This window comes from Salvia hispanica, chromosome 4, assembly GCF_023119035.1.
Source record: "Salvia hispanica cultivar TCC Black 2014 chromosome 4, UniMelb_Shisp_WGS_1.0, whole genome shotgun sequence".
Classification (NCBI taxonomy): domain Eukaryota; kingdom Viridiplantae; phylum Streptophyta; class Magnoliopsida; order Lamiales; family Lamiaceae; genus Salvia; species Salvia hispanica.
The window spans coordinates 36,149,966-36,176,678 of record NC_062968.1 but is presented as its reverse complement, the minus strand read 5'-3'; the positions used below and the strand labels follow the sequence as shown (position 1 = coordinate 36,176,678).

General features: G+C 38.6%; 3 protein-coding genes across 8 annotated transcripts; 1 reads left to right on the top strand and 2 right to left on the bottom strand.

The window, feature by feature from the left end:
* Positions 1-8,496: 8,496 nt before the first annotated feature.
* LOC125224419 (cytochrome P450 71A6-like) lies at positions 8,497-10,297 on the top strand. Its single transcript, XM_048127820.1, has 2 exons — positions 8,497-9,390; positions 9,527-10,297. The coding sequence occupies exons 1-2, from the start codon at positions 8,497-8,499 to the stop codon at positions 10,136-10,138; spliced, it is 1,506 nt and encodes a 501-aa protein (XP_047983777.1). The 3' UTR covers positions 10,139-10,297.
* A 5,286-nt stretch (positions 10,298-15,583) lies between these two features.
* On the bottom strand, positions 15,584-18,942 carry LOC125219863 (cytochrome P450 81Q32-like). Its single transcript, XM_048121948.1, has 3 exons — positions 18,356-18,942; positions 17,899-18,220; positions 15,584-16,326 (listed from the first exon to the last, which is right to left on the bottom strand). Exons 1-3 carry the CDS (start codon positions 18,940-18,942, stop codon positions 15,715-15,717), a joined length of 1,521 nt encoding a protein of 506 aa, XP_047977905.1. The 3' UTR covers positions 15,584-15,714.
* Positions 18,943-21,701: 2,759 nt separating this feature from the next.
* LOC125221620 (serine/arginine-rich splicing factor RS2Z32-like) lies at positions 21,702-25,293 on the bottom strand. 6 transcript variants are annotated; one of them, XM_048123784.1, is made up of 7 exons: positions 25,172-25,293; positions 24,455-24,571; positions 23,562-23,601; positions 23,328-23,450; positions 22,821-23,017; positions 22,523-22,627; positions 21,702-22,434 (listed from the first exon to the last, which is right to left on the bottom strand). In XM_048123784.1, exons 2-7 carry the CDS (start codon positions 24,562-24,564, stop codon positions 22,047-22,049), a joined length of 963 nt encoding a protein of 320 aa, XP_047979741.1. In that variant the 5' UTR covers positions 24,565-24,571; positions 25,172-25,293; the 3' UTR covers positions 21,702-22,046. The 6 variants fall into 6 exon arrangements, with proteins under 6 accessions (XP_047979741.1, XP_047979742.1, XP_047979743.1 ...); XM_048123785.1 differs by having other exon boundaries at positions 22,523-22,624; XM_048123786.1 differs by having other exon boundaries at positions 23,328-23,423.
* Between the last annotated feature and the right edge of the window lie 1,420 nt (positions 25,294-26,713).

Sequence of the window (26,713 nt, the reverse complement as noted above, 5' to 3'; positions counted from 1 at the left end):
AGAGCTTCGACAGAAGAACAATGCAGAGAGAGGAGAGAGCTTATGATGCAGAATGCTTTCTAGTGTTTGATGTGTGTAGAATGCATGGAATGGCTAGCCTATTTATAGGCTCAGTCCACTGCAGGGGGTCAACGGCCATAATGGCCGTCATTAATGCTAGACCGTAACGGTCGTCGGTTACGAGCTGTAACGTTCGGGCGTTACGAGCCGTTACACGCTCAGAGCTAGAGAGGCTGAGTCTAGAAGCTTCTAGATTCGTTCACGACGTGGACTATCACGTGTCAGCCACGTTGGCTTACCGCGTCATACTGACGAGGTGGCATCCCGCTTGGCTCGCTGACGTGGAAACGGTGGTGGTCTAAAAAGAACTAGACCCACTAGACTTGGGCCAAGCCCGCAACTAGGCCCAAGCACCAAGCCCACGACCAGGCCCAAAGACCACCCAAAGACCAATTGCCAAGATCCAAGTCCAAGGACAAGGACAAGGGCACGGGCACGGGCACGGCACGGGCTCGGGCTCGGGCTCGAGGCTCGCGGCTCGCGGCTCGCGGCGGGGGGCGGGCGGCGCGCGCGTGTGGGCTCTTACAGCCCATCTTAGTCCACTATAATTATTACATGTAATAATCCTTCTTATTAAATACTAGTTTAATAAGGTTGTAACTTCCAATGTGGGATAATTAACTCTCTTAATTATTCCCTAAGCTTCTCTCATAGCTCATTAAGTTTGCAATTTTGCACAACTTTAATCCATTATTTCTCACTCACCGGGAATCGGATTTGAGAAAATAAATATACCACGGTCATCTACTCCGAACGTAGATCGACACTATATTATTTAATTTCACAAAATTAAATATCTCGTTGAAATTATAATTGGTCAAAGTTCATTGACCGGGCATAGATTCCAACAATCCCCCACATGAGTGGAAATAGCCAAATGCAAATGCATGCAGACACAAGCTCAACCCTCGAGAGGTATATAAGCATAAGGATAGGTAGCTTTTAGCTTTGAACCTTCCATAGTCAACGCCATCGGATACACAGGCGGCCTAGTAGCGCGATGCTTTGAACTAGTCCCCCACGGCGTGCACCGAGACAATGGTGTTAACACTTAAACACCTCAACCTCATCCGTTCTCACGTTTTGTGTCCTTTGCGGCCTTGGACACCACTTTGGATTCATAAGTGTGTAATTTGAAGCGGCCACACTTCACACTTACATAGGTGATTCCTACTCGAGTATCTTGCCCTACTCGGTCTCTTTGAGAACTCAATCTCCTTGAGATCCTTAGGAATCATTAAAAGTCATAGACTTATCCTCACCACAAGGCAAGTTTTCAAACACTCTATTGCTCTCTAGGGAATAGATGTAGATGAGTGTTTCTCACGAACTCTCATAGCTTAGTTTTCCCATTGAACCAAGTTCTTGGGATCTCCAGTCATCATGGTTGGGTTACCACTATGACAATTCTTTAGTTTGTGGATTTCAAACCCATTCCCTCTAGCAACTTATTCATTTGATCACGGTTTAACCCTTTGGTTAGCGGATCCGCTAGATTATCTATTGACTTCACATAGTCAATTGTAATCACGCCTGTTGTGATCAAATGTCTCACGGTATTATGTCGTCGACGAATATGTCGAGACTTACCGTTATAGAAGCCATTGTTCGCCCTCCCGATAGCGGCTTGGCTATCACAGTGAATCAACACTGGAGGCACTGGCTTACACCAACCTGGAATATCCTCAAGGAAGTTCTTAAGCCATTCGGCTTCTTCCCCAGCTTTATCTAAAGCTATGAATTCTGATTCCATAGTTGAACGGGCTATACATGTCTGTTTCGTGGATTTCCACGAGACAGCACCACCCCCAATAGTAAAGACGTATCCACTTGTTGAAAGTGAGTCCTTATTGTCGGATATCCAATTCGCATCACAGTACCCTTCAAGTACCGGGGGGTATCTCGAAAAGTGTAGCCCATGATTTTGAGTATGTTTTAGATATCTCAAAACCCTTACAAGAGCTCTCCAATGCTCTTTGCTTGGATTACTCGTGTAGCGACTCAACTTGTTCACGGCACAAGCAATGTCCGGCCGAGTGCAATTAGTTAAGTACATAATGCACCCAATGACCCGTGCATATTCTTCTTGTGCAACGGGTTCGCCCTTGTTTTTGCTCAAGTGAACATTGAGTTCAATTGGAGTCTTAACCGGCGCGCCATCATAGGCATTGAATTTCTTCAATATCTTCTCAACATAATGAGATTGGGTTAAGATGATTCCATCGGATGTTCTTAGAATTTTCATTCCAAGAATTACATCGGCTAGACCCATGTCTTTCATGTCAAAGTTTCTCTTTAACATGGCTTTTGTCTCGTTAATCACTTGAGTATTACTACCCATGATTAACATGTCATCAACGTAGAGACACACTATAACGTACCCGTTATCAGTGCTCTTAATATAGACACATTTGTCACACTCGTTGATTTTAAACCCATTTGATAACATCACATTATCAAACTTCAAGTGCCATTGCAACGGCGCTTGTTTTAATCCATAGAGGGACTTAACCAGTTTGCATACCTTCTTCTCTTGTCCGGGCACTACAAACCCTTCGGGTTGTTCCATATAGATTTCATCCTCTAGTTCACCATTTAGAAACGCAGTCTTAACATCCATTTGATGAATCTCAAGATTGTGCAATGCAGCAATCGCGAGAAGCACTCGGATAGATGTAATCCTCGTTACAGGTGAATAGGTATCGAAGAAGTCATGTCCTTCCTTTTGTTTAAAACCCTTTACTACCAATCGGGCTTTATACTTATCCACTGTTCCATCGGCCTTAAATTTTCTTTTAAGCACCCATTTGCACCCTAAAGGTTTCGCACCTTCGGGCAAATCGACCAACTCCCAAGTGTGGTTTAGCAAAATTGAATCAATTTCGCTTTGAACAGCTTCTCTCCAATGTAACCCGTCTGGGCCATCGAAGGCTACTTTTATTGACGTTGGCTCTTCATCCAACATAAAAGCAATGTAGTCAGGACCAAATGTTTTTGGTGTTCTGACCCTACTACCACGTCTTAGTACTGCATCACTTGGATCATGCCTCACTCGCTTGCGCGATTTAGGCTCTTCATCCGCGGATTTAGAACTAGTGGCTTCATCCACTGTTTTAGAACTAGTGGCCTCATCTTCAATTCTTGTCTCGGAATTGATTGGGACTTCTTCTTTGTCCTTGCAAGGAAATGTATTTTCGAGAAATACGGCATTCCTTGACTCGATTGTTGTTCCTACTGTAATAGTCGATATTTCAGACTTGTGAACAACAAATCTATATGCACTACTGTTAAGTGCATATCCAATGAAGATACAATCGACTGTTTTAGGGCCAATTGTAACTTCTTTGGGCGGGGGAACCATCACCTTGGCCAAACACCCCCACACTTTGAGGTATTTGTAGGATGGTTTCCTACCTTTCCACAATTCATAAGGAGTGATGTCTTTTCCTTTGAGTGGAATTTTGTTTAGGATATAGTTGGCTGTCAAAATAGCCTCCCCCCACATGTTCTGGGGTAATCCTGAACTTAGTAGCAACGCATTCATCATCTCTTTTAGAGTTCGATTTTTGCGTTCTGCTACACCATTAGATTGTGGTGAGTATGGAGCAGTTGTTTGATGAATTATACCACTTGCGTTGCATAACTCCTCAAACGGGGCTACATACTCGCCTCCTCTATCACTTCGAATCGCTTTGATTTTACAACCAAGTTGATTCTCAACTTCGTTCTTATAATTTTTGAACGCTTCAATTGCTTCATCTTTACTTCTTAAAAGATAAATGTAGCAATATCTTGTGCAATCATCTATAAAAGTGATAAAGTACTTTTTACCACCTCTAGTTTGCACCATCTTTAAATCACATACATCCGTGTGAATTAATTCAAGGGGTTTTGTTTTTCGTTCAACTGAGTGAAACGGTAACTTAGTCATTTTTGCCTCAAGACATATTTCACATTTGTCTTGGGTATCTACTTCAATTGCCTTTAGTAAATCTAAATTTACTAATCTTTTTACGGCTTTTGAATTTACATGTCCCAATCTACAATGCCACAAATTTGAAGACTCGGTCAAATAAGAGGAAGTAGATGCTTTATTATTATTGTTAGCCAAAGGCTTTGGAACAAGGCGCGTAGCCACACTAAGCTTGAAAAGTCCGTCGGTTACATAACCTTTTCCGAGGGACTTCCCAAACTTGTACAAAACAAACCTATCAGACTCGAATACAAGTTTAAACCCCTTATTAACTAGTATTGATCCTGACACTAGGTTCTTGCGGATGTCCGGGACATGTAGCACATCCTTCAAAGTGATAGTGACGCCAGACGTCATCATGAGAATCACGTTGCCAATGCCGAGGACCTCGGATGATGCTTGATTCCCCATGTTGATCTTCCTCCCTTCAGCCACGAGTCCGTGGATGATCATTTGGAACTCTTGAACTTGTTCCATGACCGGTCTAGAGTCGACCATTTTGTAGTCCATGAACTTGGATACTACAACATGTTCCGTACCGGCAGCATTGTCTACACTATACTTCTTTTCTAGGCTTTCCCACATCTCTTTTGATGTGGTTACAAGGGAGTATACATTGTACAAACTATCATCTAATGCACTTAGAATAAAATTTTTACAAAGATAATCTCCTTTGCGCCATGCTTCATAGTCCGCCATGACCTCAACACTTGTCTCTTGATCACTTGGCGCGGGCGGCTCGTTCTCCGTGAGGAAGTTGGCGATGCCCAATGTTGTCAAGTAGAACAACATCTTTTGGTACCACCTCTTGAAGTCAGCTCCTCCAAACTTAGGTGGTTTTTCGGCGGGTGGCATCATTCTCGGTGCCAAAGGTGCCGCACTTGGTCCTTGGAAGGAACCAATTCCGTTGCCCCCGAAGGAGCCAACAACATGGTTGGGCATAGAGCCCCCACCATTCATGTTGGGCGTAGAGCCCGCCATGGTCGCATTGGTCCCGAAGGAGCCAAAGCCCGTGTTGAACCCGAAGGTTCCAACACTCGCATGAGACCCGAAGGCCCCAGCAGTCGCGTGAGACTCGAAGGTCCCCGCATTCGTGTGAGACCCGAAGGCCCCGACACTCGATCCATTGAAGGATCCGAAGGAACCACTAAATGTGGAACCAACCGACCCACTCGAGGTGGATCCACCAGTGAGCCCCTGGGTAGTAGTATGCACCCAAGGGGTTGTTGATGAAGATGGATAGAGCCCGGGAGTTGGCATCATAGTGGTGGATGCCATGGTGGAGGAAATGATGGCGGCGGTGGTGGCCGGAGTGGTGGAAGCGGCAGAGTTTGATTCGGTCGACATCTCCAGCAAAGGTGATTAAAGGTTTCGAAAGTTTTAGGTTCAGTTATGTCCAAATTCCTTCAAAAGCAAGTTATATCTCGTCTTGCGATTGTTGGAGATTTAGGGATTACAAGAAGGAATACAAGAGCTAAGTAACTGAAACGAAATTACAAAGTTCGAAACAAATAAACTGGAAAAGCCGAGTCGAGGAGTCCTCTTTCCGCAAGACGAGATACGCCCCGGTAGTGCTCTTCGGATTGGCGTTTCGTCCCCAAAGATAAAACGGCTACGTCTCTGGTGAAGCAGCACCGCTATCAGCAGAGCTCCGGCGAACTGGATGGAGGAGAGGGCAGAGCTTCGACAGAAGAACAATGCAGAGGGAGGAGAGAGTGTATGATGCAGAGTGTGGATTCTAGTTTCTGATGTAGAGAATGCTAGAATGGCTAGCCTATTTATAGGCTCAGTCCACTGCAGGGGGTCAACGGCCATAATGGCCGTCATTAATGGTAGACCGTAACGGTCGTCGGTTACGAGCTGTAACGTTCGGGCGTTACGCGCTCAGAGCTAGAGAGGCTGAGTCTAGAAGCTTCTAGATTCATTCACGACGTGGACTATCACGTGTCAGCCACGTTGGCTTACCGCGTCATACTGACGAGGTGGCATCCCGCTTGGCTCGCTGACGTGGAAACGGTGGTGGTCTAAAAAGAACTAGACCCACTAGACTTGGGCCAAGCCCGCAACTAGGCCCAAGCACCAAGCCCACGACCAGGCCCAAAGAACAGCCCAAAGACCACCCAAAGACCAATTGCCAAGATCCAAGGACAAGGACAAGGACACGGGCACGGGCACGGGCTCGAGGCACGCGGCTCACGGCGGGGCGGGCGGCGCGCGCGTGTGCGCGCGTGTGGGCTCTTACAGCCCATCTTAGTCCACTATAATTATTACATGTAATAATCCTTCTTATTAAATACTAGTTTAATAAGGTTGAAACTTTCAATGTGGGATAATTAACTCTCTTAATTATTCCCTAATCTCCTCTCATAGCTCATTAAGTTTGCAATTTTTGCACAACTTTAAATAATTATTTCTCACTCACCGGGAATCGGATTTGAGAAAATAAATATACCACGGTCATCTACTCCGAACGTAGATCGACGCTATATCATTTAATTTTACTAAATTAAATGTCTCGTTGAAATTATAATTGGTCAAAGTCCATTGACCGGGCATAGATTCCAACATCCGCAACATCATATTCCCCTGATTCCAAATTCCCATCAATATCAACATTTTCAACACCACAAACACGAGTAGAAGAATCTAGAATCTTCTCGGTAGAATCATCAAATCCTTCCCAAACTCGATCACAATCAACAATAAAATTCTCTTTCTGGGTCCTCTCCAAAACATCCCAAGATGATCACACTTTAGTTTCAATTGAATTGTGCAATTCAATGGCGAATAAAAATCTTGGCGAGGGGAATGATAGGATTAAAGGGAATGGTGATTCCGAGGAGAATCGAGGGGCGTTAGTACCATGGATGATTGTAATTTCATTGATGACATGGGAGATTCATCATGCGTCGGAGTGGGAATTAATAACTATATTGCTAGTTATCTGGCATTTTGTTCATGCAAATGATGGCAGTTACTCTATTATTTGTGATGGGGAGAACAATATGTTTGATTGTTTTCTAAATGTCAAATCCCAAGGAGCTACTATGGGTGTGAAGATTTTCCAAATGGATCATAAAGAGTGTAGTCTGATGATGAAGATATGGAGGTTTCTTCCACCACTAGTATGATCTCTGTGTTGGGCCGGCTGCTCAGCTTGGAGTTTCTTTCCACCGCGGATGTTCGTACGCTTCGTCAGCTATGTGCAAATCTTGGGCATATGCACACATTTGATCCAAGAGGGGATATCCCAGGCTTTTATTCGCAACGCTCCTCGTTGTGACGTGGTTTCCACCTTGAGGACAAGGTGAATTTTAACCGTGGGGGAGTTGATACAGTCATATTATTATTATTAGATGTATTGAATAGACTTAATTTATCAAAAAATAAGATGCATTGAATAGGCTATATATATATATATATATATTTATAAATTTACAAATACATCTTAATTAATGAATATTAATTTGCTGTTAAAATTTTTTATTATCTCAAAAATTAAAATATTTTCATATAAATGGTGTGAAAGTTGAAAAATAAAATCAACTTAATTGTACGAACGAATTTGACTATATGTTCGTATACCCAAAAATTTGGGGCCAGCCAAACATATGGGTCATCATATTTACACAAGAATACAAGATAATGATATCTAAGATGAGTAATTACAACGACGCAAAACAATGTTGTTGTAAGAGTGAGGCAGGCTGCATGCCTGCTTATCGACCACCTAGCTAACTGTAGAGCGATCCTAACTGCATAGACTGATCTAGCATGTTGGGGCCATTCAATATCCTCACATATGAATAAATCATTTATTATAAAATTTAATAATTTTTATTTTTTATAAAATGTCCCTCCTAAACTCAATTTTTCCCACGTAATATTTTTGCTTGTCTCAGTATAAATTCATGGCTTCGTCTTTACTTGACCACATGACGAAGGCCAATCCAGTCGTGCCATGTGGCACTTATGGTTGCTGAATTTTTATTTGTTTGCTTGTACTTCGTGATTTTTAATGCCTCCAATTTAATTAGTATTTTTAAATTTTTCACAAAGAATTAGTGGCAAAAATGAATTCTGAGAATATAAAAAAAAATACATTTACCCTTGTAAAAAATGAGTTTAAGGCTAACTCCAACATGTCTCATTGAAGAAATTTAGCACACTTCTCCTCTTTTGTAATTTTAATTAAGTGATGGTTTTTTTTTTCTTTATAAAATTTCTTATTTTAATTTAAAATCATTAATTTTAGATTGGGCCATGGTAAATTAAACATCAATTATGGAACACTGAATCTCATCTATATAATACAAGCCTAACCTATTTCAGAAAATATCAAGATATTTTCAGTGGATTTTCTAATCAAATTATTAATTTTAGTTGACTTTCTAATCGACTGCATCTACAAAATACCATTTGCCATTTGCTTCTTCTTACACATTAGTCTCTCCAAACCAAAAATGGTTTCCCTCTCACATCTGTTGGCTGTGCTAATCTCCACATATCTCTTCCTCATCTTCCTCCACAAATGGCGCCGAAGTCATTCTCCAGAGCCCCGGAAACGCCTGCCTCCGTCTCCACCAAAGCTCCCGCTAATTGAGAACCTCCTCCAGCTAGGCTCAGCCCCCCACAGATCCCTCTTGTCACTCTCCCGCCGTCACGGCCCCCTCATGCTACTCCACTTTGGAAAAGTCCCCGTTCTTATTGCCTCCTCGGCTGAGGCCGCGCGTGAGATCATGAAAAACCAGGACCTGATCTTCTTAAACACGCCTCAACTCAGCATCGCGAGCCGACTGTTCTACGACAGTCGGGATGTGGTGTTCGCACCGTATGGAGAGTACTGGCGGCAGAATCGCAGCATATGTGTGCTTCATCTTCTTAGCAGCAAAAGGGTTGAGTCCTATCGCCGTGTAAGGGAGGAAGAGACTTCACTCATGGTCGACAAGATAAGAAGGTTGTGTGCTTCTTCAAAGCCCGTGAACTTGAGCGACGTCATTTACGCTATGACGAACGACGTGATTTCTAGGGTGACTCTGGGAAAGAAGTATGGTTCAGAGAGTGATTTCAAGGAGACGTTTGCTGAGTTTGGGGAGCTGGTGGGGATTTTACCTTTGTGGGAGTACATTCCTTGCCTGAGATGGATGAGAAGGTTTGATGGTTTGGATAAGAGAGTAGAGAGAGCTGCTGAGAAGATGGATCGGTTTTTGGAGGTTGTGATTGAAGAACATAGAGTTAGGGAGAGGAGAGAGGGGGATGGTGGTGAGTTGGATTTTGTGGACATATTGCTTGATTTTCAGAGAGAGAATGCAAGTCTCACCCCTATTGAAGATGACACTATCAAAGCTATCGTTTTGGTATGAATACCATACATTTACAATATGTATGTTTTTGTTTTAATCCATAAAGAAATACTCGTGTGTTTTCTTATAGAAATGTTTTGGTATGTTCTTATTATGGCTGCCCTTGTTTGGTTGAATATTTTTATTGCAGGATATGTTTAGTGCTGGAACTGATACTACATTTACAGCTCTTGAGTGGGCGATGACGGAGCTCATACGAAATCCAGAAGCCATGAAAACTTTGCAAAATGAAGTGAGAGAAGTAGCTGGAAGTAAGGATGAAATTGATGAGCAAGACTTGGAGAAAATGTCTTATCTAAAAGCAGTGATGAAGGAGAGTCTAAGGTTGCATTCTCCGATCCCATTGTTGGTCCGTCGTGAATCAACTCAAGACACAATAGTATTGGGCTATGACGTCGCATCTGGTACGCGTGTGATGATTAATGTTTGGGCGATTTCTAGAGATTCTTCATTGTGGAAATATCCTGAGGAATTTTGCCCTGAGAGATTCCTTGGAATGGGCATAGACTTTAGAGGTCTGCATTTTGAGTTGACTCCGTTTGGGGCAGGCAGGAGGGGTTGCCCAGGTATTACATTCGCGGTGGCGGTGGATGAGCTTGCCTTAGCCAAGTTGGTACACAAGTTCGATTTTAGATTGCCTAATGGACTGAAAATGAAGGAGTTAGATGCAAGTGAATCTAGTGGAGCCACGATCCATAAAAAGTGTCCTTTGATTGTTGTAGCTACTCCACGTGTATTTTAGGTAAAAAATCAGACTGGATCAATCGGTTCAATCGTGAATTGACATGTTGCCGTCCGATTTAGACTCGAAGAATGCCTAATAACCAACTTGTACAAGAAAAACTGGTATTGCAATTATACTATAATATCCTTGTTTTTTTATGTATACTGTAACGCCCCGTCTTTCGAACCCTAATTTTTGTGACGTGGAATTTTTCCATTAAATGCTTTTAATGCTATGATATGTGGAATTAAATGATAAGTGATTTATTGCAATATTCTATGTGACCTAATTGCGATTTTGAGTTGAGATTGAGTTGAATGGTCAACTTGTTGAATATGTGACGTGGCTATTGAATAGTCAATATTGTGGAAAATATGACGTGGTCGTGGAATGGTCAAAGTCGTTTGAAAATGTGAAGTGGAGATGATTTCCGAAAATGTGGATATTTTGATGTGAGAAGAAATAATATTTGTGGTGAATATTATTCTAAGGGATGAGTGAGAATTTAATAGGAGCATTAATTAAGTATGTGGAATTTTCGACCCTCTCCTATTTATGGGAAAGAAATCCTATTTTTCTTGGATTTAATTATTGCTTGGGATAATTATCCAAATTAAATCCAAAGTCCGATTATTCCTTTTAATGGGTGAAATTTTCGGCCCCTATATTATTTCTAAAGGAGATTTTCGAAATCTCCTATTTTATAGGAGAAGGAATTATTTTATTATTTTATTTGATCCCTTGTTTATTCTCTTCCATAAATAAATTCAAATACCCTAGCATATCTTGCCAAATCTAATGAGATCCTACCATATCCTAATTAAATTAGGATATTCAAATAAATCCCTTTTGAGAAAGGCAAACTACACGCCTCTTTTCCTTTTAAATTGGGGAATATTATTATTATTATTATTATTCTTGCTCCGTGATATATTATTCTACTCCGTGAAATATTCAAATTAAATCATAGGCTAATTAAATAGCCAAAAATTCGAAATCCCCTATTTCCTCTTCAAATATTCGGCCACTTCAACAAACAAATCTTCCATATCTCTTCCAAATCTTTATTTATTTAATTATTGGAGTATATCTTGTACTCTATAAATAAGAGAGAAGACCAAAACCCTAGACCCCAAAAACCGTTCCCCACTCTCCCTCAATCTCGACATCTCTCTCTCCCCACTCTCTCAAATTTTTCTTCTACTTTCTCCATTAATTCTTCATCTTTTGGAGAAGAATTGAAGCTGCAATTCAAGAATTCATTGAAGAATCAAGATTCTACTTGTTTCTACCGTTTGTTTTTGCAAGAAAAGGTACTTCTATTATTAATCTTTTCTTCCTCTACCGATTAATCGGTGTTCTTGAGTCCACATGCATTTAGATCGAGTGAAGGGGGAAATTAATCGGTGAAATTTGATGCATGTGTGTGTGTGCACGCCTCGGTAGGCTTGTACATGCGTGGTGTGTGTGCGTGTGTTGTGTGTGGAAGAACACTCATGCGTGACACGATTTGATGAAAGATCTGGAGTTGTTGTGTGATCAAAACGATAGGATAATCGTACTTTGATTCTGATTGTTGATTTTGGAAATAATCGAAGGGAAAAGGGAAACGTGAAATCATGCATAATTTTAATCCATGATTTGAGACTTTCTCTCTCCCCACTCTCTCAAATTTTTCTTCTACTTTCTCCATTAATTCTTCATCTTTTGGAGAAGAATTGAAGCTGCAATTCAAGAATTCATTGAAGAATCAAGAATCTACTTGTTTCTACCGTTTGTTTTTGCAAGAAAAGGTACTTCTATTATTAATCTTTTCTTCCTCTACCGATTAATCGGTGTTCTTGAGTCCACATGCATTTAGATCGAGTGAAGGGGGAAATTAATCGGTGAAATTTGATGCATGTGTGTGTGTGCACGCCTCGGTAGGCTTGTACATGCGTGGTGTGTGTGCGTGTGTTGTGTGTGGAAGAACACTCATGCGTGACACGATTTGATGAAAGATCTGGAGTTGTTGTGTGATCAAAACGATAGGATAATCGTACTTTGATTCTGATTGTTGATTTTGGAAATAATCGAAGGGAAAAGGGAAACGTGAAATCATGCATAATTTTAATCCATGATTTGAGACTTATTTGAAAAATATGAACTAAAGGTGATAGTTCGCGTTCCCGGTGGGATATCAAGAAGGAGTGTATTTTTGTGATACTCGTTGCTTGTCTTTAAATAAATGCAAACTTCGAGTTCACTATGGTAAGGGTGGCATAACTATAAAATATTTTGGCATGAGTCCACTGAGTATGTTTAAAATACTCAGCCCTGCATGTGTTTTCCCTATGTGCAGGTTGAGCGGCGATGGGCGGTCGGTGGTGTTGAGAAGATTGATTCGAATAAAATGGATGTTTGAAACTATAAGTGTAGTCGTGTCTTCATACATGGCTCCGCTTTCTCTTGATATGCTTCCGCTGAATATTTTTGAAACTTATTATCTTTGGTTGTGGTGAACTTAATTTTTGTTTGGAATGAGGGGAATTATTGCGTCTTGTTGGAATTATGCTAAACCTTTTACTTTTGAGCCTAATCTATTAAGTCTTGATTCTCGTGAGTTAGCCATTGACTTTTGCCTTGATACTTCATTAAATGCTAGGGTCAAATCTCTTTAAATGAAACCCTAGTCTACATTTTTGTCGCCTTAAGTTCGCCTAGTTAACAGTCGCCGTATTTATTATACCCTAGAAATGCCGGGCATTACATATACAATGCAAGGATTTTGATATATACAAAATTCAATCTTAATACAAAACGCAGAACCAAATATATATAGGTGATTGTTATTTTAGTTTTAAGTAATTTTAGTTAGGATGATCTAAAATAAATTTAATATGACCTTAAATTTGAATTTTAAAAAATATTTAAAATTTATTAATAATGACTTTTGTATGATTTTTTAAGTTTCAATTGTAATTATTATTATTTTTATATTTCATAAAAGATTCGTTGTTGACAAATGATGAATTCCTTGAATATAAAAGTGTCACTTTTATACTCATAAACAAAAAATGGATTCCATTTCACACTTGTTAGTTGCGAAGGAACTGGCAGCGGAAGCGGTGCGACGGATTAACATAATTTAACAATTATTAATCGTACAAATAAATCACATAATAATCAGATCTATTTAGCGGATTATTTAGACAAAATCTATTCGCGTAATTCTCACATGTATCATACTCATAACTTGAATTAATCATGCTTTAAGAATATTGAAACCTAAAACATGTTTTTCTACGGAGCAGAAATAATACCTAATTAATTCTCCAAAGAATTGAACATGGCTAGCAGCTTCTCCACGTGATGCTTTGAATTCTAGACCACAAATCTTCTCTTTGGTTCCCGAACTGTACTCCGTTATCAGTGTGGGCTGATCTCACCAGAATACTTGGACTTAAATAAAGAAGACAGAAGAAATCCTTTTCCTAATTGGAGAGAATTTCGAACTCCTCTAGTAGAGGGGGACTTAGCATGAAACGCTTATTTATTATTCATAGAGTAATTAAACTCCACTAGCTAGGTTCCGAATAATAAAACCTTGTTTCGCGCTCCTCTTGAGGACATTATCAAACGAGACTCTCCTCGCTCACGATTCAATATAATAGCAATCCTAGCACCGCTAGATATTAATCACCATTACCCAATATATCAGGTTTGTTGGGTTACGAAAAATCCGCACCATTTGATAAGTCAAAGTAATGCATAATCAATACCGTATGCTCAATGCTAACCTACATTGATTAAGAAACAAATATTTATCAAGACCTCGCCTTTCAGTAGATAGCCTAAGGGCAAGTCTTGCTTGTTAGATCCGTTCAGTGTTATACCACACCAATGTCATCTTATTTCAGTAAGGCTTAGAAATATGCGGACTGACATTGCAACCTTTCTCGGTGGATAGTCTAATTCCAACTAGGTTGTGAAATTCATCTTTTCTTTGTTTAAAACTGACCGTGTTACCTTAAAGTGGACGCCGCCCACAACCGGTCTACTAAAACAAAGACTTAGGCTTTGTTAAGTTAACTTATACATTTAAACATGCATGAACATCCATTAAATGTAAAACGTAACAACATTATGACAAAAATAATCTGTTTTATTCCTTGAAAAATAAAATAAGAGTTGTATAGTATTCAATCACTCGAAACGTGATTTCTAGTATACAAACTCTAACAAGTTGTGCTACTCTCCACATCTATATTCCTCTTCTTTCTCCACAAATGGCGCCGCAGTCCTTCTCCAAAGTCCCGGAGAAGGCTGCCTCCGTCTCCACCGAAGCTCTGGCTAATCGGAAACCTCCATGAAAACATTGCAAAATGAAGTGAGAGAAGTAGCCGGAGGCAAGGACAAAATCGATGAGCAAGACTTGGAGAAATTGTCTTATCTAAAAGCAATGTTGAAGGAGAGTATAAGGTTGTATATACCGATCCCATTGCTAATCCCCCGTGAATCAACACAATACACAAATGTATTAGGCTACGACATCGATCTGGTACACGTGTGATGATCAATGCTTGGGTGATTTCTAGGGACCCATCATTGTGGAAAAATCCAGGGGAATTTCATCCGGAGAAGTTCCTTGAGTCGAGCATAGAATTTAGAGGTATGCATTTTGAGTTGATCCCGTTTGGGGCAGGCCGAAGGTGATGCCCCGGGGTTACGTTCGCAATGGCAGTGGATGATGAGCTAGCACTAGCCAAGCTGGTCCACAAGTTCAATTTCGGATTGCCTAATGGAGCGAAAATAGAGGAGTTAGATGTGAATGAATCTAATGGAGTCACAATCCATAGAAAGGGTCATTTGCTTGTTGTAGCTACTCCACATGCTTGCTAGGTCATTCTGTTTATTGCGAACATGATCTCATATACATATATTGGCGGTTCGGTTTGCAAGATTATATTTCATAATTAAATATTCATCAATCATGTGGGCCTCCAAGTGCTTTTATACATGCACATTATCTTCTGGATCACTTAACCATTATTTTTAGGCTTCATTTAATATATACTCAACTGGTTAAGATTACTTAAATAGTAAAAAAATCATTTAATATAATAATAGATTTTTAGATGGCTAAATAACATTAGTTAAATAATTGGCATATTATAGATCAACTGTACAAGAAGATAATGGAGGGCTGCGCCAGATTTTACTTGCAGAGACGAAGATGGGTACAAACGCTATGCAAGGTTTAGGCATTGAATTAATTGAAGATAATTAAGTAGCTGAACTAAATTAAAGTATATCCTATTTATTGCAGATAAATAAACCTAATCTTATCAAAATATGGAAAAGAGTTGAGGCCGAAAAATAATACGGATTTATAATTATTTTATAAACTAAATAAAGAGTAGAGCCATGGTAAGTAAGTATTGAAATAGGTGCCTCAAATTCAAAACTATTGAGAAACTGAAATTGAATTGTTAATAAATTTATTGTATAGATATAGTCCATAAAGTATTGAATTATTAATACGGCCCTACACTACAATCTATAAGCATATATGTGTATATTCCACAATGAAAAATAGAAAAAAAGATGATAAATTATGCGAAAAAATCAACAATAAATGGACGGGGCGTGCATATGGCCGTTAGCGGTTGAAGCTTAGGTGTAGTCGTCCCAGCTTGTTCACTCATATCAATCTCCCCAACTTTCTCCCATTCGAAACACTGGATTAACGATCCCAGGCCCAGCCCAATATTCAAGTTGGCCAAATTCTCGCCCGGGCAGGCCCGTCTCCCCCATCCGAAAGGGAGAAGCCTCAGCCCCAAACCCTTCTTCACATCCACCCCTTCAAATCGCTCGGGCCTGAATACCTCCGGGTCGCCCCATATCTTCGGGCTGTGGTGGATTTCCCACAAGTTCACCAGCAACACCGTCCCCGCCGGCACCCGGTACCCGCCCACCGCGCACTCCGACGACGAGAGGTGCGGCATCAGTATGGACACCGGCGGATGCAGCCGCATGGCCTCCAGGATCACGTAGCGGAGGTACGGCAGCTCCGCCACGTCAGACTCCGCGATCAGACGGCTGCGTCCGACGTGGCGGTCGATTTCGGATTGGGCTTTTTTTAGGGTTTCGGGATTGTCGAGCAGCAGAGAAAATGCCCATTCTAGGGCGATCGTTGAAGTTGAGGTTCCTCCTTGGAGTAGCACCTGATCATTATTAATATATATGTGAAAAAAGGTGGCAAATAAATTTATCTGCATGATGCTGCACATTCTCAGAAAATGTTGATTTTAGAGAATAGCATTGCATCAATTAAAATTGATATTTATTTAGAAAAATAATGCGAAAAGAAATAAATTCGGCATATTATATTGAAGGGTCTCATCAAGCTTATTTTTTATAGGCAGCTAATATGGAGTCTATTTATGATTGAGTAAATAATTATGTACGATCATGTCACACAAATCATCACGTGCCATTATTTAAGTATGGTAAATAAGCATCAACTATAAAACTCTTAGTCGACAAGTAAAATTGTCATATGATATTTAATGTGTTCATACGAATATAATATTAATTTTCTCTCTAGCTTGTTGAACCAAACCTATATTGTTCTAAGTTCATGAACTAATAAAAAGGAATATGAATTTTGTCTTCTGAAATCAATGAATTATGAATGTTTCGCTAAATCTAAATTCCTGGTTGGGTGTAAGGCTTTACCCTTAATATGATTCTCAGTTATTGTATGTAACAAGTAATTAATATTTGTGATACAAAATCTTAAGCTTGAAATTCATAACTCCTTTTCTTCCCCATTAATTATTCCATATTATACCTTATCTAAATGGTTCCTAATAAATATGTCATTTATTTTACTATTTTTAGTAAAGCACATTGTATTTAATTCATTATTCCACTCACAATTATTATAAAATTATTACATAAAAGTAGTATCACATTCTACTAATTTTTTTAATCCATTTTTAAGAAAATCATTAATGAAAGTATCTATTAGACACTGAAAGGAGTGTCATTTAATAAGTTGAACCGCCTCACTAATTGTTCCTGGGATAGCTATTAGACACTGACAGGAAGTACAGTATAGTAGTAAGTACATTTTATTAGTTGAACCGTCTCACTAATTTTTCCGTCATAACAAAGAATCTAGAATTATTTCTAAAAATAGAAAACAATCTAGTTATGAATTATCGTCCGGACCTTACACATAATCAAAGAACCAACAGATGGCAATTAAGCAGCGAATATCATGAACATCTTGATTTAGCCCATTAATTAATCCTTAAACTATAGTACTATATAGTGTCAGGTTTATTAGTTGCTGGTGACAGCCTGTGTTATTCCAGGTCACTGTACTATTTCCTTATTTCCTAAACAATAGTGCATATGCTCAGAATATAAATGCATATATGTATGACAATATTTTGGATTATCTTCAAATTATAGTACGAAATTGTGCAGCTACTGTATTTTAAGTGATTTACATATATGACTGTGTGCTCACAAAAATGTGTATGTGATTAATATATGTGGTGGCTACTAAAGACATGTAGTGCACAAATCAAAACAAATACTCAGATGCACTTTACTCGCACAAACAATTGGCGGGTGCAGCTATATATTTATACTCATTTAATGTTGACATCATGATGATAGTAGTATTTATATATGCATCCAATTATTATGAATTAAGTATTGGGAAATCATGATTGACTAAACATAAGAGGAATAAATTAAGGATAAAATATGGAGTTACGTACCAGAAGGAGACTCTTGATGGTTTGGTCGGTGTAATAGTGAGGGTCTGACCTCTGGAAATCGAGCAACACTTGCACCATGGACTTCTTCTTCACATCAACATCATCCATGAGCTTCCGATTATCATTAATGACACGCTGCATAAACTCGTCCCTCTTGTCGTGTATCGACATCAGCTTCTTCTCCACCCCTCCGAACCCAAACCACCTCATCAACGGCAGGAAATCCACCACATTCGTCTCAAACGCTACCTCCGACGTCGCCGCCGCTATCTCCTCCAGCACCTTCGCTTCCCTCGAATTCTCCGCACTCTTGCCATAATATCTACAAAACCAGATTCATCACAAAACAAATCTTTACCAGCTTAGCTTCACCCAAAGCAGACAATATCAAACCAATATGCAGTCGACGATCCCAACAAACAAATATTACTATATACTCCTATGTTATGCAGTCTACCTCTTGCCCGTGATCATCCTCGTGAGCACATTGAAAGTGAACTCAAATAGAGCCGATTTCACTTCCACAACCTTCTCGGGCTCATCCTTGGTCAAGCGATAGAGCTTTTTGGCCAGGCTGAAGGCCTCATCGGCCCGGATATGCGAAAGCGTCTGCAGTCGATGTGTCGACAGGAGCTCAAGAGAGGAAATCCTCCTTAGATTTCTCCAGTGGTCGCCGTAGGACGACCACGAGAGGCTGGTGTAGTCGTAGCCGAAGTATCGGCCGTTGAGGAGATCGGGCCGGTTGGCGAAGATGACGTCATTATTCTTGCTGAGGCATTCCTCAGCTAGAGATGGCGATGAGATGAGGAGAACGGGCCGGGAGCCCAGACGGAGGAACAGAGCCGGGCCGCAGCGTCTGGACACCTCGGAGAGGCTCCTGTGGAAAGGCCTGTGGAGGAGGTAGATGTGGCCGATGAAAGGGAGGGCCGGGAACGGGCTTGGAGGCAGGTTTTTTAGCTTGTTTAGTATGTGAAGGGATATGCTATACAGGGCTATTAGGATAATGGGGGATAATAGGTAATACATCAACCAAACAGTTTCCATTGGACGATTGCTTTTCAAAAACTGATACGGAAATACATATATATAAGAATGAGGGCAAGTGGTTAGAAATTTAATTAAAAAATTTTATATTTAAAGTTTATAGTAGTAGTAGTAGTATATTATTTAATGGAACAGTTGGTGAGTGGTGTTTGAATCTGCATGTGAGTGTGCGTTCCGAAAATTGATTAATTAATGTTGATGGTGGAGTGTGCATGTCAAGATGTTGAAGTTTGTGTTCAAATTGAGAATATTTTAACAGTGTGAATGGGACTTGTTTCACTTGAGCAAGGGAACCATTGCTGGCATTTAATCAGTGTCAAGGTCAACGAAAACAACCAATCGAATGGGTGTAAATGCATTCCTGCCATAATTCTGGATACACTTTCTAGTATTTTCTATTATATGTTGCTATCTAATAATGTTGGAAATTGGAATTCATCGTCATTCATTTTTTAATTAATATATCAACATTTCATACCAGATTATTCCATTTTAATTTGCATAGTTACAGAACTAAAATCAAGAGTAGAATAAGCCGGTAATACACATAGTGGAACACGAAAAATAGGACATCGAATCTCATGCGACTTTTGTCAAATGATAAGCCTAAAATAACCATCATTTGCAATTTTTTTTTTATGATGCTTTTCTCTTCTCAATGACCGATAAACCACATTAAATTTGTGGTGATAGTGGAAAAAGTGGTCGATGCTTTGCATCCAATATAATTTAGCCAAAGCATTATTGAAATTCATAATGAATTAAATGAGGTTTGAATGGGGCCAATGTCAGGATTCTATCTTACAAGCATTAAATATGCACTAATCAGTGGTAATGTACTCAATAAATATCAAACAAAGTACAAAACATTTTGAAAATATTAGTAATAACTAATAAGTATATATTCTTTTGCGAACATTTTGTTTTTTATTCAGAATATGTATCATAATAATCCATTACTACCTTCTTCCACCCATAAACGTTCTATTTTGTCATTTTCGTCAGTCCACTAATAAAAATCTCATACATTTTATTATTTTCGATTACGGACCTCATATTTCACTAACTTTATCCCCATTCAAATTTTATTATAAAATTAATATGTAAAGTAGCATTCATCTTCCACTGACCATTTCAATATTTCTTAAAATTCATGTCATGTCAAACGTGCCCTTGGATGGGCGGAGGAGCCTGTGTTATCTTGGTTATTGTAATTAGTATAGACGTGGTGTACTCTTTTAAAAAAATTCAGACTCAGGAAATAATTGTTGTCATCAGCAACAAGCTCACAAGAAAATCTCTAAAAAAATGTCGAATCACTGTTTATCTTTGAAATCATAACTATCCATAATTATATTCCATGATTCTTCAGTTCACCTGGCTCGATCAAATCTGACCGGATGGCGAATTTAATTTGAATCTTCCCAATTTCTGACTCCTATAGCAATATATCCAATTGAAGGAAATAGATCTACGAAAAATTCCACATCCAAAAATACATATCGAGATGTTGCAGGAGAATTTTATATGTATTCAATTGATTTCATACGAGTTAGAATGCAAATATGAAGCAGAAGAAAAGTAGTAAAAATCATGCTTGCTAATGGTGTGGAAAAATTACCAATCAAATTTATGATCTCCAAAGATTAGATGACTGCTCATTCTTCACAAGGCGATTCCTCTTACTTATAGGAGTAATTAACCTTTCTGTATCTAATTTAATATTGTGCGGGCGAAATCTATCTTATGTATTTTTATAAAGAAAAGTGTAGAAACTTATCCATGCGAATAAATCAGTTTTACATAAAAACTAGTAGTACCTTTTTTTGAAACTAAATTCTAGGAAATGAAATTAAAGCTTTTAACTTTTGGAGAAAACAAACTCATGCAACTGCGGAAAGCGATATGCAGACCTTGCAAACAAAATTCTCAAAATCGGTTAACCCAACTAAATTCAGTCAACAGGTCATAATTTTTTTTCTTCTTAAACTGGATGTTACACATTTTGAAAATTCATATAGAATCATATATAAAGGTGGCATTATTTGTATGAGGTAGTGATAAAATGCAAACTTATATATTTTACAAACTCAAAATTTCCCATCACAGCTTCAACACAGCTTAAACACAATATCAACATAAAATTTCAAAATTTTAATGTAACACAGTATCAACACAGCATCAGTCATTGACTACCGCTGAAATTCTGTTGACATTTTCCTGTTGATGCTTTTTTGTGATCTGATGACATTTTTCAATGATCCAGATCATAATTTAGAATTTGTACAATATTTAGAGTTTTCATTTGATCACATCCTTAGTTGTATGTTATAGATATATTGATTATACCCTTTAGGTATGTTGATTGTATGTTGTAATTATGTTGATTGTATTAATTTAATATGTACTATAATTAGCATGTAGTAGATAGTCAGTTAATATATATAGTAGAGACTCGGTGTATGTTAGACATTTAATAACATGAGTATAAAACTTAATCAGTATAGAGTCTAGGGTTAAAACTTAATTCTGTAACATGAGTATAAAATTACTTTTTGAGTTATTTTTCTGTATCGCATGAAACCAAACACGTGAACATTAAAAAAGTTGGTGATGATGAAATTAGAAGCAGCAGGCTGGATAACAAAGCCACAATCGTATCTGAGTTGGTTGCCAGTCATAGCAATCATAATCTCCGATCTCCGATAAATCTCACGATCGGTATCATTGCTGCTGCTAAACCAGATCAGAAACCATGATAAACTCAAAATAAAACTATTCAATTAATAACAAAATCACAGGTGACTGTCAATGTTCTACACAGATGGTGCATTCGGTAAAAAGAAAATATGACAATGTAGTCAAAAAACACGCGCACGATTTCACACAACTAATACTTCACCGACAATTCATAACCATTTGCTCTAAAAACTTGACAAGATAAATTACCGACACATAAAAGTTTGTAGTCTGAAAGATAAACTTGGAAGTTCTCCAATCCACAGCTCAACATAACACTAGTTTTAGTACCTCACAAAATGACAACACAGGTGTAGAGCAGAGACTACATAAATCCCAAGTTAGTGTCCACATTATAAATAGATTCAAGGAGAGGCGCTACCCCGGGGAGAGCGTACTGGATCATCATCCTCAACAGGGCTTCTGTCCTCTCTAGGACTAGGGCTGCGATTGCGGCCATTTTCCTCATAAGGACTCTCTTCATATCTCCTAGCTGCAGGACTCACGGGACTACGGCTAGTCTCCTTTGGGCTATCACTATTGTACCCATCTTGCTCAGTCTCCACCCTGACTCTACTAGGGGAAGCACTTTGCTCTCTTGGAACATCCCTGTCAGGTGTAGGACTGAGCTTCCTTGATTTAGTAGGAGTCGCAGCCCTCTTAAGATCTGGGCTTTCATCAATCGGGCTCCTTGATCTCCTTTCTTTATAATCAGCATCACGTCCTCTCCTGGCAGCAGGGGACCTTGACCGGCTGAACAGAGGCAATAGGGATCAAATAACTGGTAATATTTAAAAATAACCAAACATCCCATAATTTGTTTAAGGCCAAGAGCTCAAACCTGTAACTGCGGCTTCTGCTGAAACTTCTACTCCTACTGCGGCCACTACGGCGAGGAGAACGTGACCTCACAGGAGATCTTGAGTAACTGCGCCCACGTCCACTACTGAAGCATTACCAAGACAATAGAAGAATTAGATTATATAACAATTATAAAATTTCAGCAAGATCTAATCAATGCTCACAACAGTCGGGGACAGGACAAGCCAGGAAACCTATCAACTTGAAGCATACAACAAGACACAAGAAATATATGGGCGGGTATAAAATCAATTCAAGAAGCCACTCAAAATGCATACCTGAGCTTCTTAGGACTGTTTTGGCAGTTCCTCTCAATGTGACCTCTTTCCCCACAGCGGTAACACTTATTCTTCCAGTCTCCAGCTTTGCAATCACGAGCCCAATGACCATCAATGCCACAATTGAAGCATCGGCCAGAACCTGGAGCAGGACCTCGGCCCACATACTCCCGAACCCCTCCAGGCCCACGTGGAACCTGTGTCCCATATCATGCAATGTCAGAAGGTACAGCAAAATTCAATCACTAATAAGTTTCTAAAACCAACTAGGCTAACAAAGTCAGGCAGGTAATGCTGGCAACACAGTATTCTACCACGTAACCTAAACCATGTGCCAAGAAATAGACATGGATCATAATAACTTAATATAGAACATGTGGTAGCTATATTTCAAGGGAGTTTTTACATCTTCAACAGAGGTATATGACAAAGAAAAGAAAGGCAGCTTTTATATCTCAATATCTCTTTATCACAGGCATACAACAAGAGAATGCTAGAAGTACTTACACCCTTAGCAAATTCCACAGTTATGCGTCGTCCATCCACATCACGCCCGTCCAAATTATATCTAGCATCATCAGCATCCCGTGGATCACTGAATTCCTGATCAAGGCAAGAAGAAAAATTCCCCAACAAGAAATACAAATAGTGTAGTTGAGAAACATGTGATCAGTTGATCTTAAGATGAAGGATAAAAGTATTTCTACAAACAATTCAGACACTGAGAGAGATGGTACATACAACAAAGGCGTAGTCTCGCTTCATATCCACATCGCGTACTCTGCGGAAATGGTTTCCAGAAAAGTAAGGCCATCAAAACTACTTACGAACTGCAGTGCATGAAACTTGATCCTCAAGACGAACTAAACACCAGTTTGATTGTGGCAAATTCCATAAAAACATGCAAAGACAACATAGATAATCGCCAAAGGCTTCTAACAATCGGCAAGAAATTCCACCAAGTCCACCCTCTCACCATTGACCATCAGGTCAGGCATAGTCCACCCTCCCACCATTGACAACCAGGTCAGGCAAAGGCTCAGAACCTTCAATAGAATCATTAAAGTCAAACTCAAAAGAACCTAAGGCACTTTTTTCCTTCACAAAAAACAAGATCATAATGATGCCCAAGCAAAAACCATGCCTGGAAAGCAACTATGCTCTTAGCAAGAGGTGGGAAGCGAAGCTACACCCCATATAGCAACCTCTGATGTAGCACGATGATAGAGGGAGAATAAACCAGAAGAATATGTTCTTGGACATGCTTAGTTCAGGAAACTCATACCAGGTATGGAATAAATATCACCAGATAACCATTTTAACTTCCCTTATTTATGCTACAGGGAAGGACATACCAAAATATTTTGCAATATGTACTAAAATCAGAATGAAGAAGTAATTCTTTAAATTTAACATAGATGGAATAAATAAACACAGACGGCGACATTCGTCCACAAAGTTCCAGCTTTAGCCAGAGGGTGCTAGATGTAGTATTAAGCATAGATGGATCCACAAAATACAAAAAAATACAACTCCAATTTGTAAAAAGCAGTGGGAAGCATAAAACTTAAAATTCTCAAGTAAACACAAACTAAAAGACACCAAGATATGATAACAAAATGCCAATTAAGTACCTGCCATATCTACTAAAAACGTGCTCAAGATCCCGGGATCGGGTCCGAGAGGACAAGTGACCAACATAGAGGCGAGTACTGCTCCCATACCTATCCTCGTAGCGAGGCATTTTACAGCTACAAATTCAAATTGAGAATTGTTAGAGCTCAGCAAAATATGCAGTAATTCGTTTGATAGTGATTGGAGCTATATAAAAGAAAGATTAAAGATAAAACAAACTCCAAACTCATTCCATAAAGGAATGAATGGATATGCAGCAGTTTTTAAACCCAATTACACCACAAAGCGAAAGTTTCTTCCCGCTTTACTAAATTTTGTCTTATTTATTTTTATCACCTATTTTTATTTGGGGGTAACCTCCTATACGTGGGTTCAAAAACAAATTAACCATCGGTAGAATCGGGTTTCAAATAACTTTGATGCGGACAGCCTATAACGCCCTAAAACGAAGTTCGAATTAGAGGGGGAGAATTGGTAACAGTAGCCGTAGTCCTACAAGAGAAGCAAATTCATTCCCCCCATTGCACAATCTGAGGAATAATATAAATTTAACCGCTGGATTGAACTTAACACAAAACCAGTACAACAAGCACGAAATTAAAATTAAAATAAGCAAAATCGATTCAAGAAGTAACGATATTGGAAAAGAAAAAAGAAATCACCTTCAATATAATAATTTATTCATACAAAGGGCAGATAGAGGCATGAAATCAAACCTTGCAATTCAAAATTCTGAACTTGAGACTGCAACCCTAATTTTTAAGGACAGCGCAAAAGGGGATAGATCGAGATCTCGACGTGCTTTTATAGTGAATAACCGACTTAGTTGAACGGCTAGGATTGAATGGTTAAATCGTAAGGTGGGTGGCTGATTTGCGTTGGATCAATTGGATTGATGGTTATAATCCTAAAATTATATTAAGACCAAACACGCAGAATTATTTAGTACAGTAAATAAGTAATGACCTATATTAGATTATTGAGTTATGATTTGACCAAGTCACAAAAAGGCGTTAATTAAACAACTTTTAAGTTCAGAATTAGGGTCGAGATAATCATGGGATGAAACTTGGAACTATTATTATAATGAAATACAATTGCATCAACACTTCTCAGATAAATTAGTACTCCCTCCGTTCCATAGTAATGGAGACGTTTCTTTTTCAGCACGGAGATCAAGAAAAATTGTGTTAGGTGAATTAAGTAAAGGGAGAGTAAAATGGAAAATGAAAAAGGTAGAGATATGAAGAGAGAATAACGTAAGAGAAAGTAAGTAAGTGTGGAAAAATGTATTGACTCTTACTAAAAAGAAAATGACTCTATTATTATGGAATTTACCAAAATGGCTAAATAACTCTATTACTATGAAATAGGAGGAGTACTAGTCAAATTCTTTTCTATCTCCTATTTAATACTTCTATAAATCACAAAAATTTTAAAAATCATAAATTTTAAGTATATATTTTGTAAATTACCTGCTGATTTTTCAACCGTAATATCCATGTAACCAAAAGGGCGAAAAGACGACGAGAGGACAAACGTATTATACTTAAATGCATATTCAAGACCAAATTTAAACCATGTGATCTATGATTTAGATCAATAAAATGCACATAATGCGGACAATTTTTGATAAATAAGAATAAAAATTCAATGTTTGGTTAAAATGATGTACGTGAATACTATAACGTTGTAAATTCACTAATATGATGAAGTAATTAAATTCAATGCTATGTGAAAATTATCATTTTTAATTGCAGTGCATACTCCTAAAATATTTCAAAAACTTATAGTTTCGTATAAATCTCTTGATTTAAATAATTTTTCACACATACTATAATTGTCTAATCAAAGATAATTGTATAAGGGTTTTAATGAAATCCTATTTGTGTGTTTTTACATGAAAAGATGTAACTATATGTGATGCGTATTTTAGAGTATCTATACCAGTTCATACAAATTATCAAGTTTAATTAATTAACTTTAATAATACTACAATACTACAAGATTACAGTGTCGTAGTAGCATTTAAGTGTCGATCCACAGGGAGGTAAAGATAGTTTACACTTAAGAGCATATAAAAGCATATAAAGATTTGATTTTTGATTTCTGAAAGTTAATGAGAAAATAAAGCTACAAGTTAACTAAAGAAAGACTATTCAATCAGGAAAATATGTCACTCCAAGTTGCTCACTAGGCTTGTATTGTTCTACACCTTTAACAACGAAACATATGGAGGGATTAAAACATCAACCTAA

What these genes read in the sequence shown, in the direction of transcription:
- LOC125224419 (XM_048127820.1), top strand. Translation starts at nt 8,497, where the DNA reads ATGGTTTCCCTCTCACATCTGTTGGCTGTGCTAATCTCCACATATCTC. An exon ending in CTATCAAAGCTATCGTTTTG is followed by an intron (nt 9,391 to 9,526) that starts GTATGAATACCA and finishes TTTTTATTGCAG; the next exon opens with GATATGTTTAGTGCTGGAAC.
- LOC125221620 (XM_048123784.1), bottom strand. Translation starts at nt 24,564, where the DNA reads ATGCCTCGCTACGAGGATAGGTATGGGAGCAGTACTCGCCTCTATGTT. An exon ending in GTTTTTAGTAGATATGGCAG is followed by an intron (nt 23,602 to 24,454) that starts GTACTTAATTGG and finishes CCATTTCCGCAG; the next exon opens with AGTACGCGATGTGGATATGA. An exon ending in AGCAGAAGCCGCAGTTACAG is followed by an intron (nt 22,435 to 22,522) that starts GTTTGAGCTCTT and finishes GCCTCTGTTCAG; the next exon opens with CCGGTCAAGGTCCCCTGCTG.
- LOC125219863 (XM_048121948.1), bottom strand. Translation starts at nt 18,942, where the DNA reads ATGGAAACTGTTTGGTTGATGTATTACCTATTATCCCCCATTATCCTA. An exon ending in AGGATGATCACGGGCAAGAG is followed by an intron (nt 18,221 to 18,355) that starts GTAGACTGCATA and finishes CTGGTTTTGTAG; the next exon opens with ATATTATGGCAAGAGTGCGG. An exon ending in CCATCAAGAGTCTCCTTCTG is followed by an intron (nt 16,327 to 17,898) that starts GTACGTAACTCC and finishes AATAATGATCAG; the next exon opens with GTGCTACTCCAAGGAGGAAC.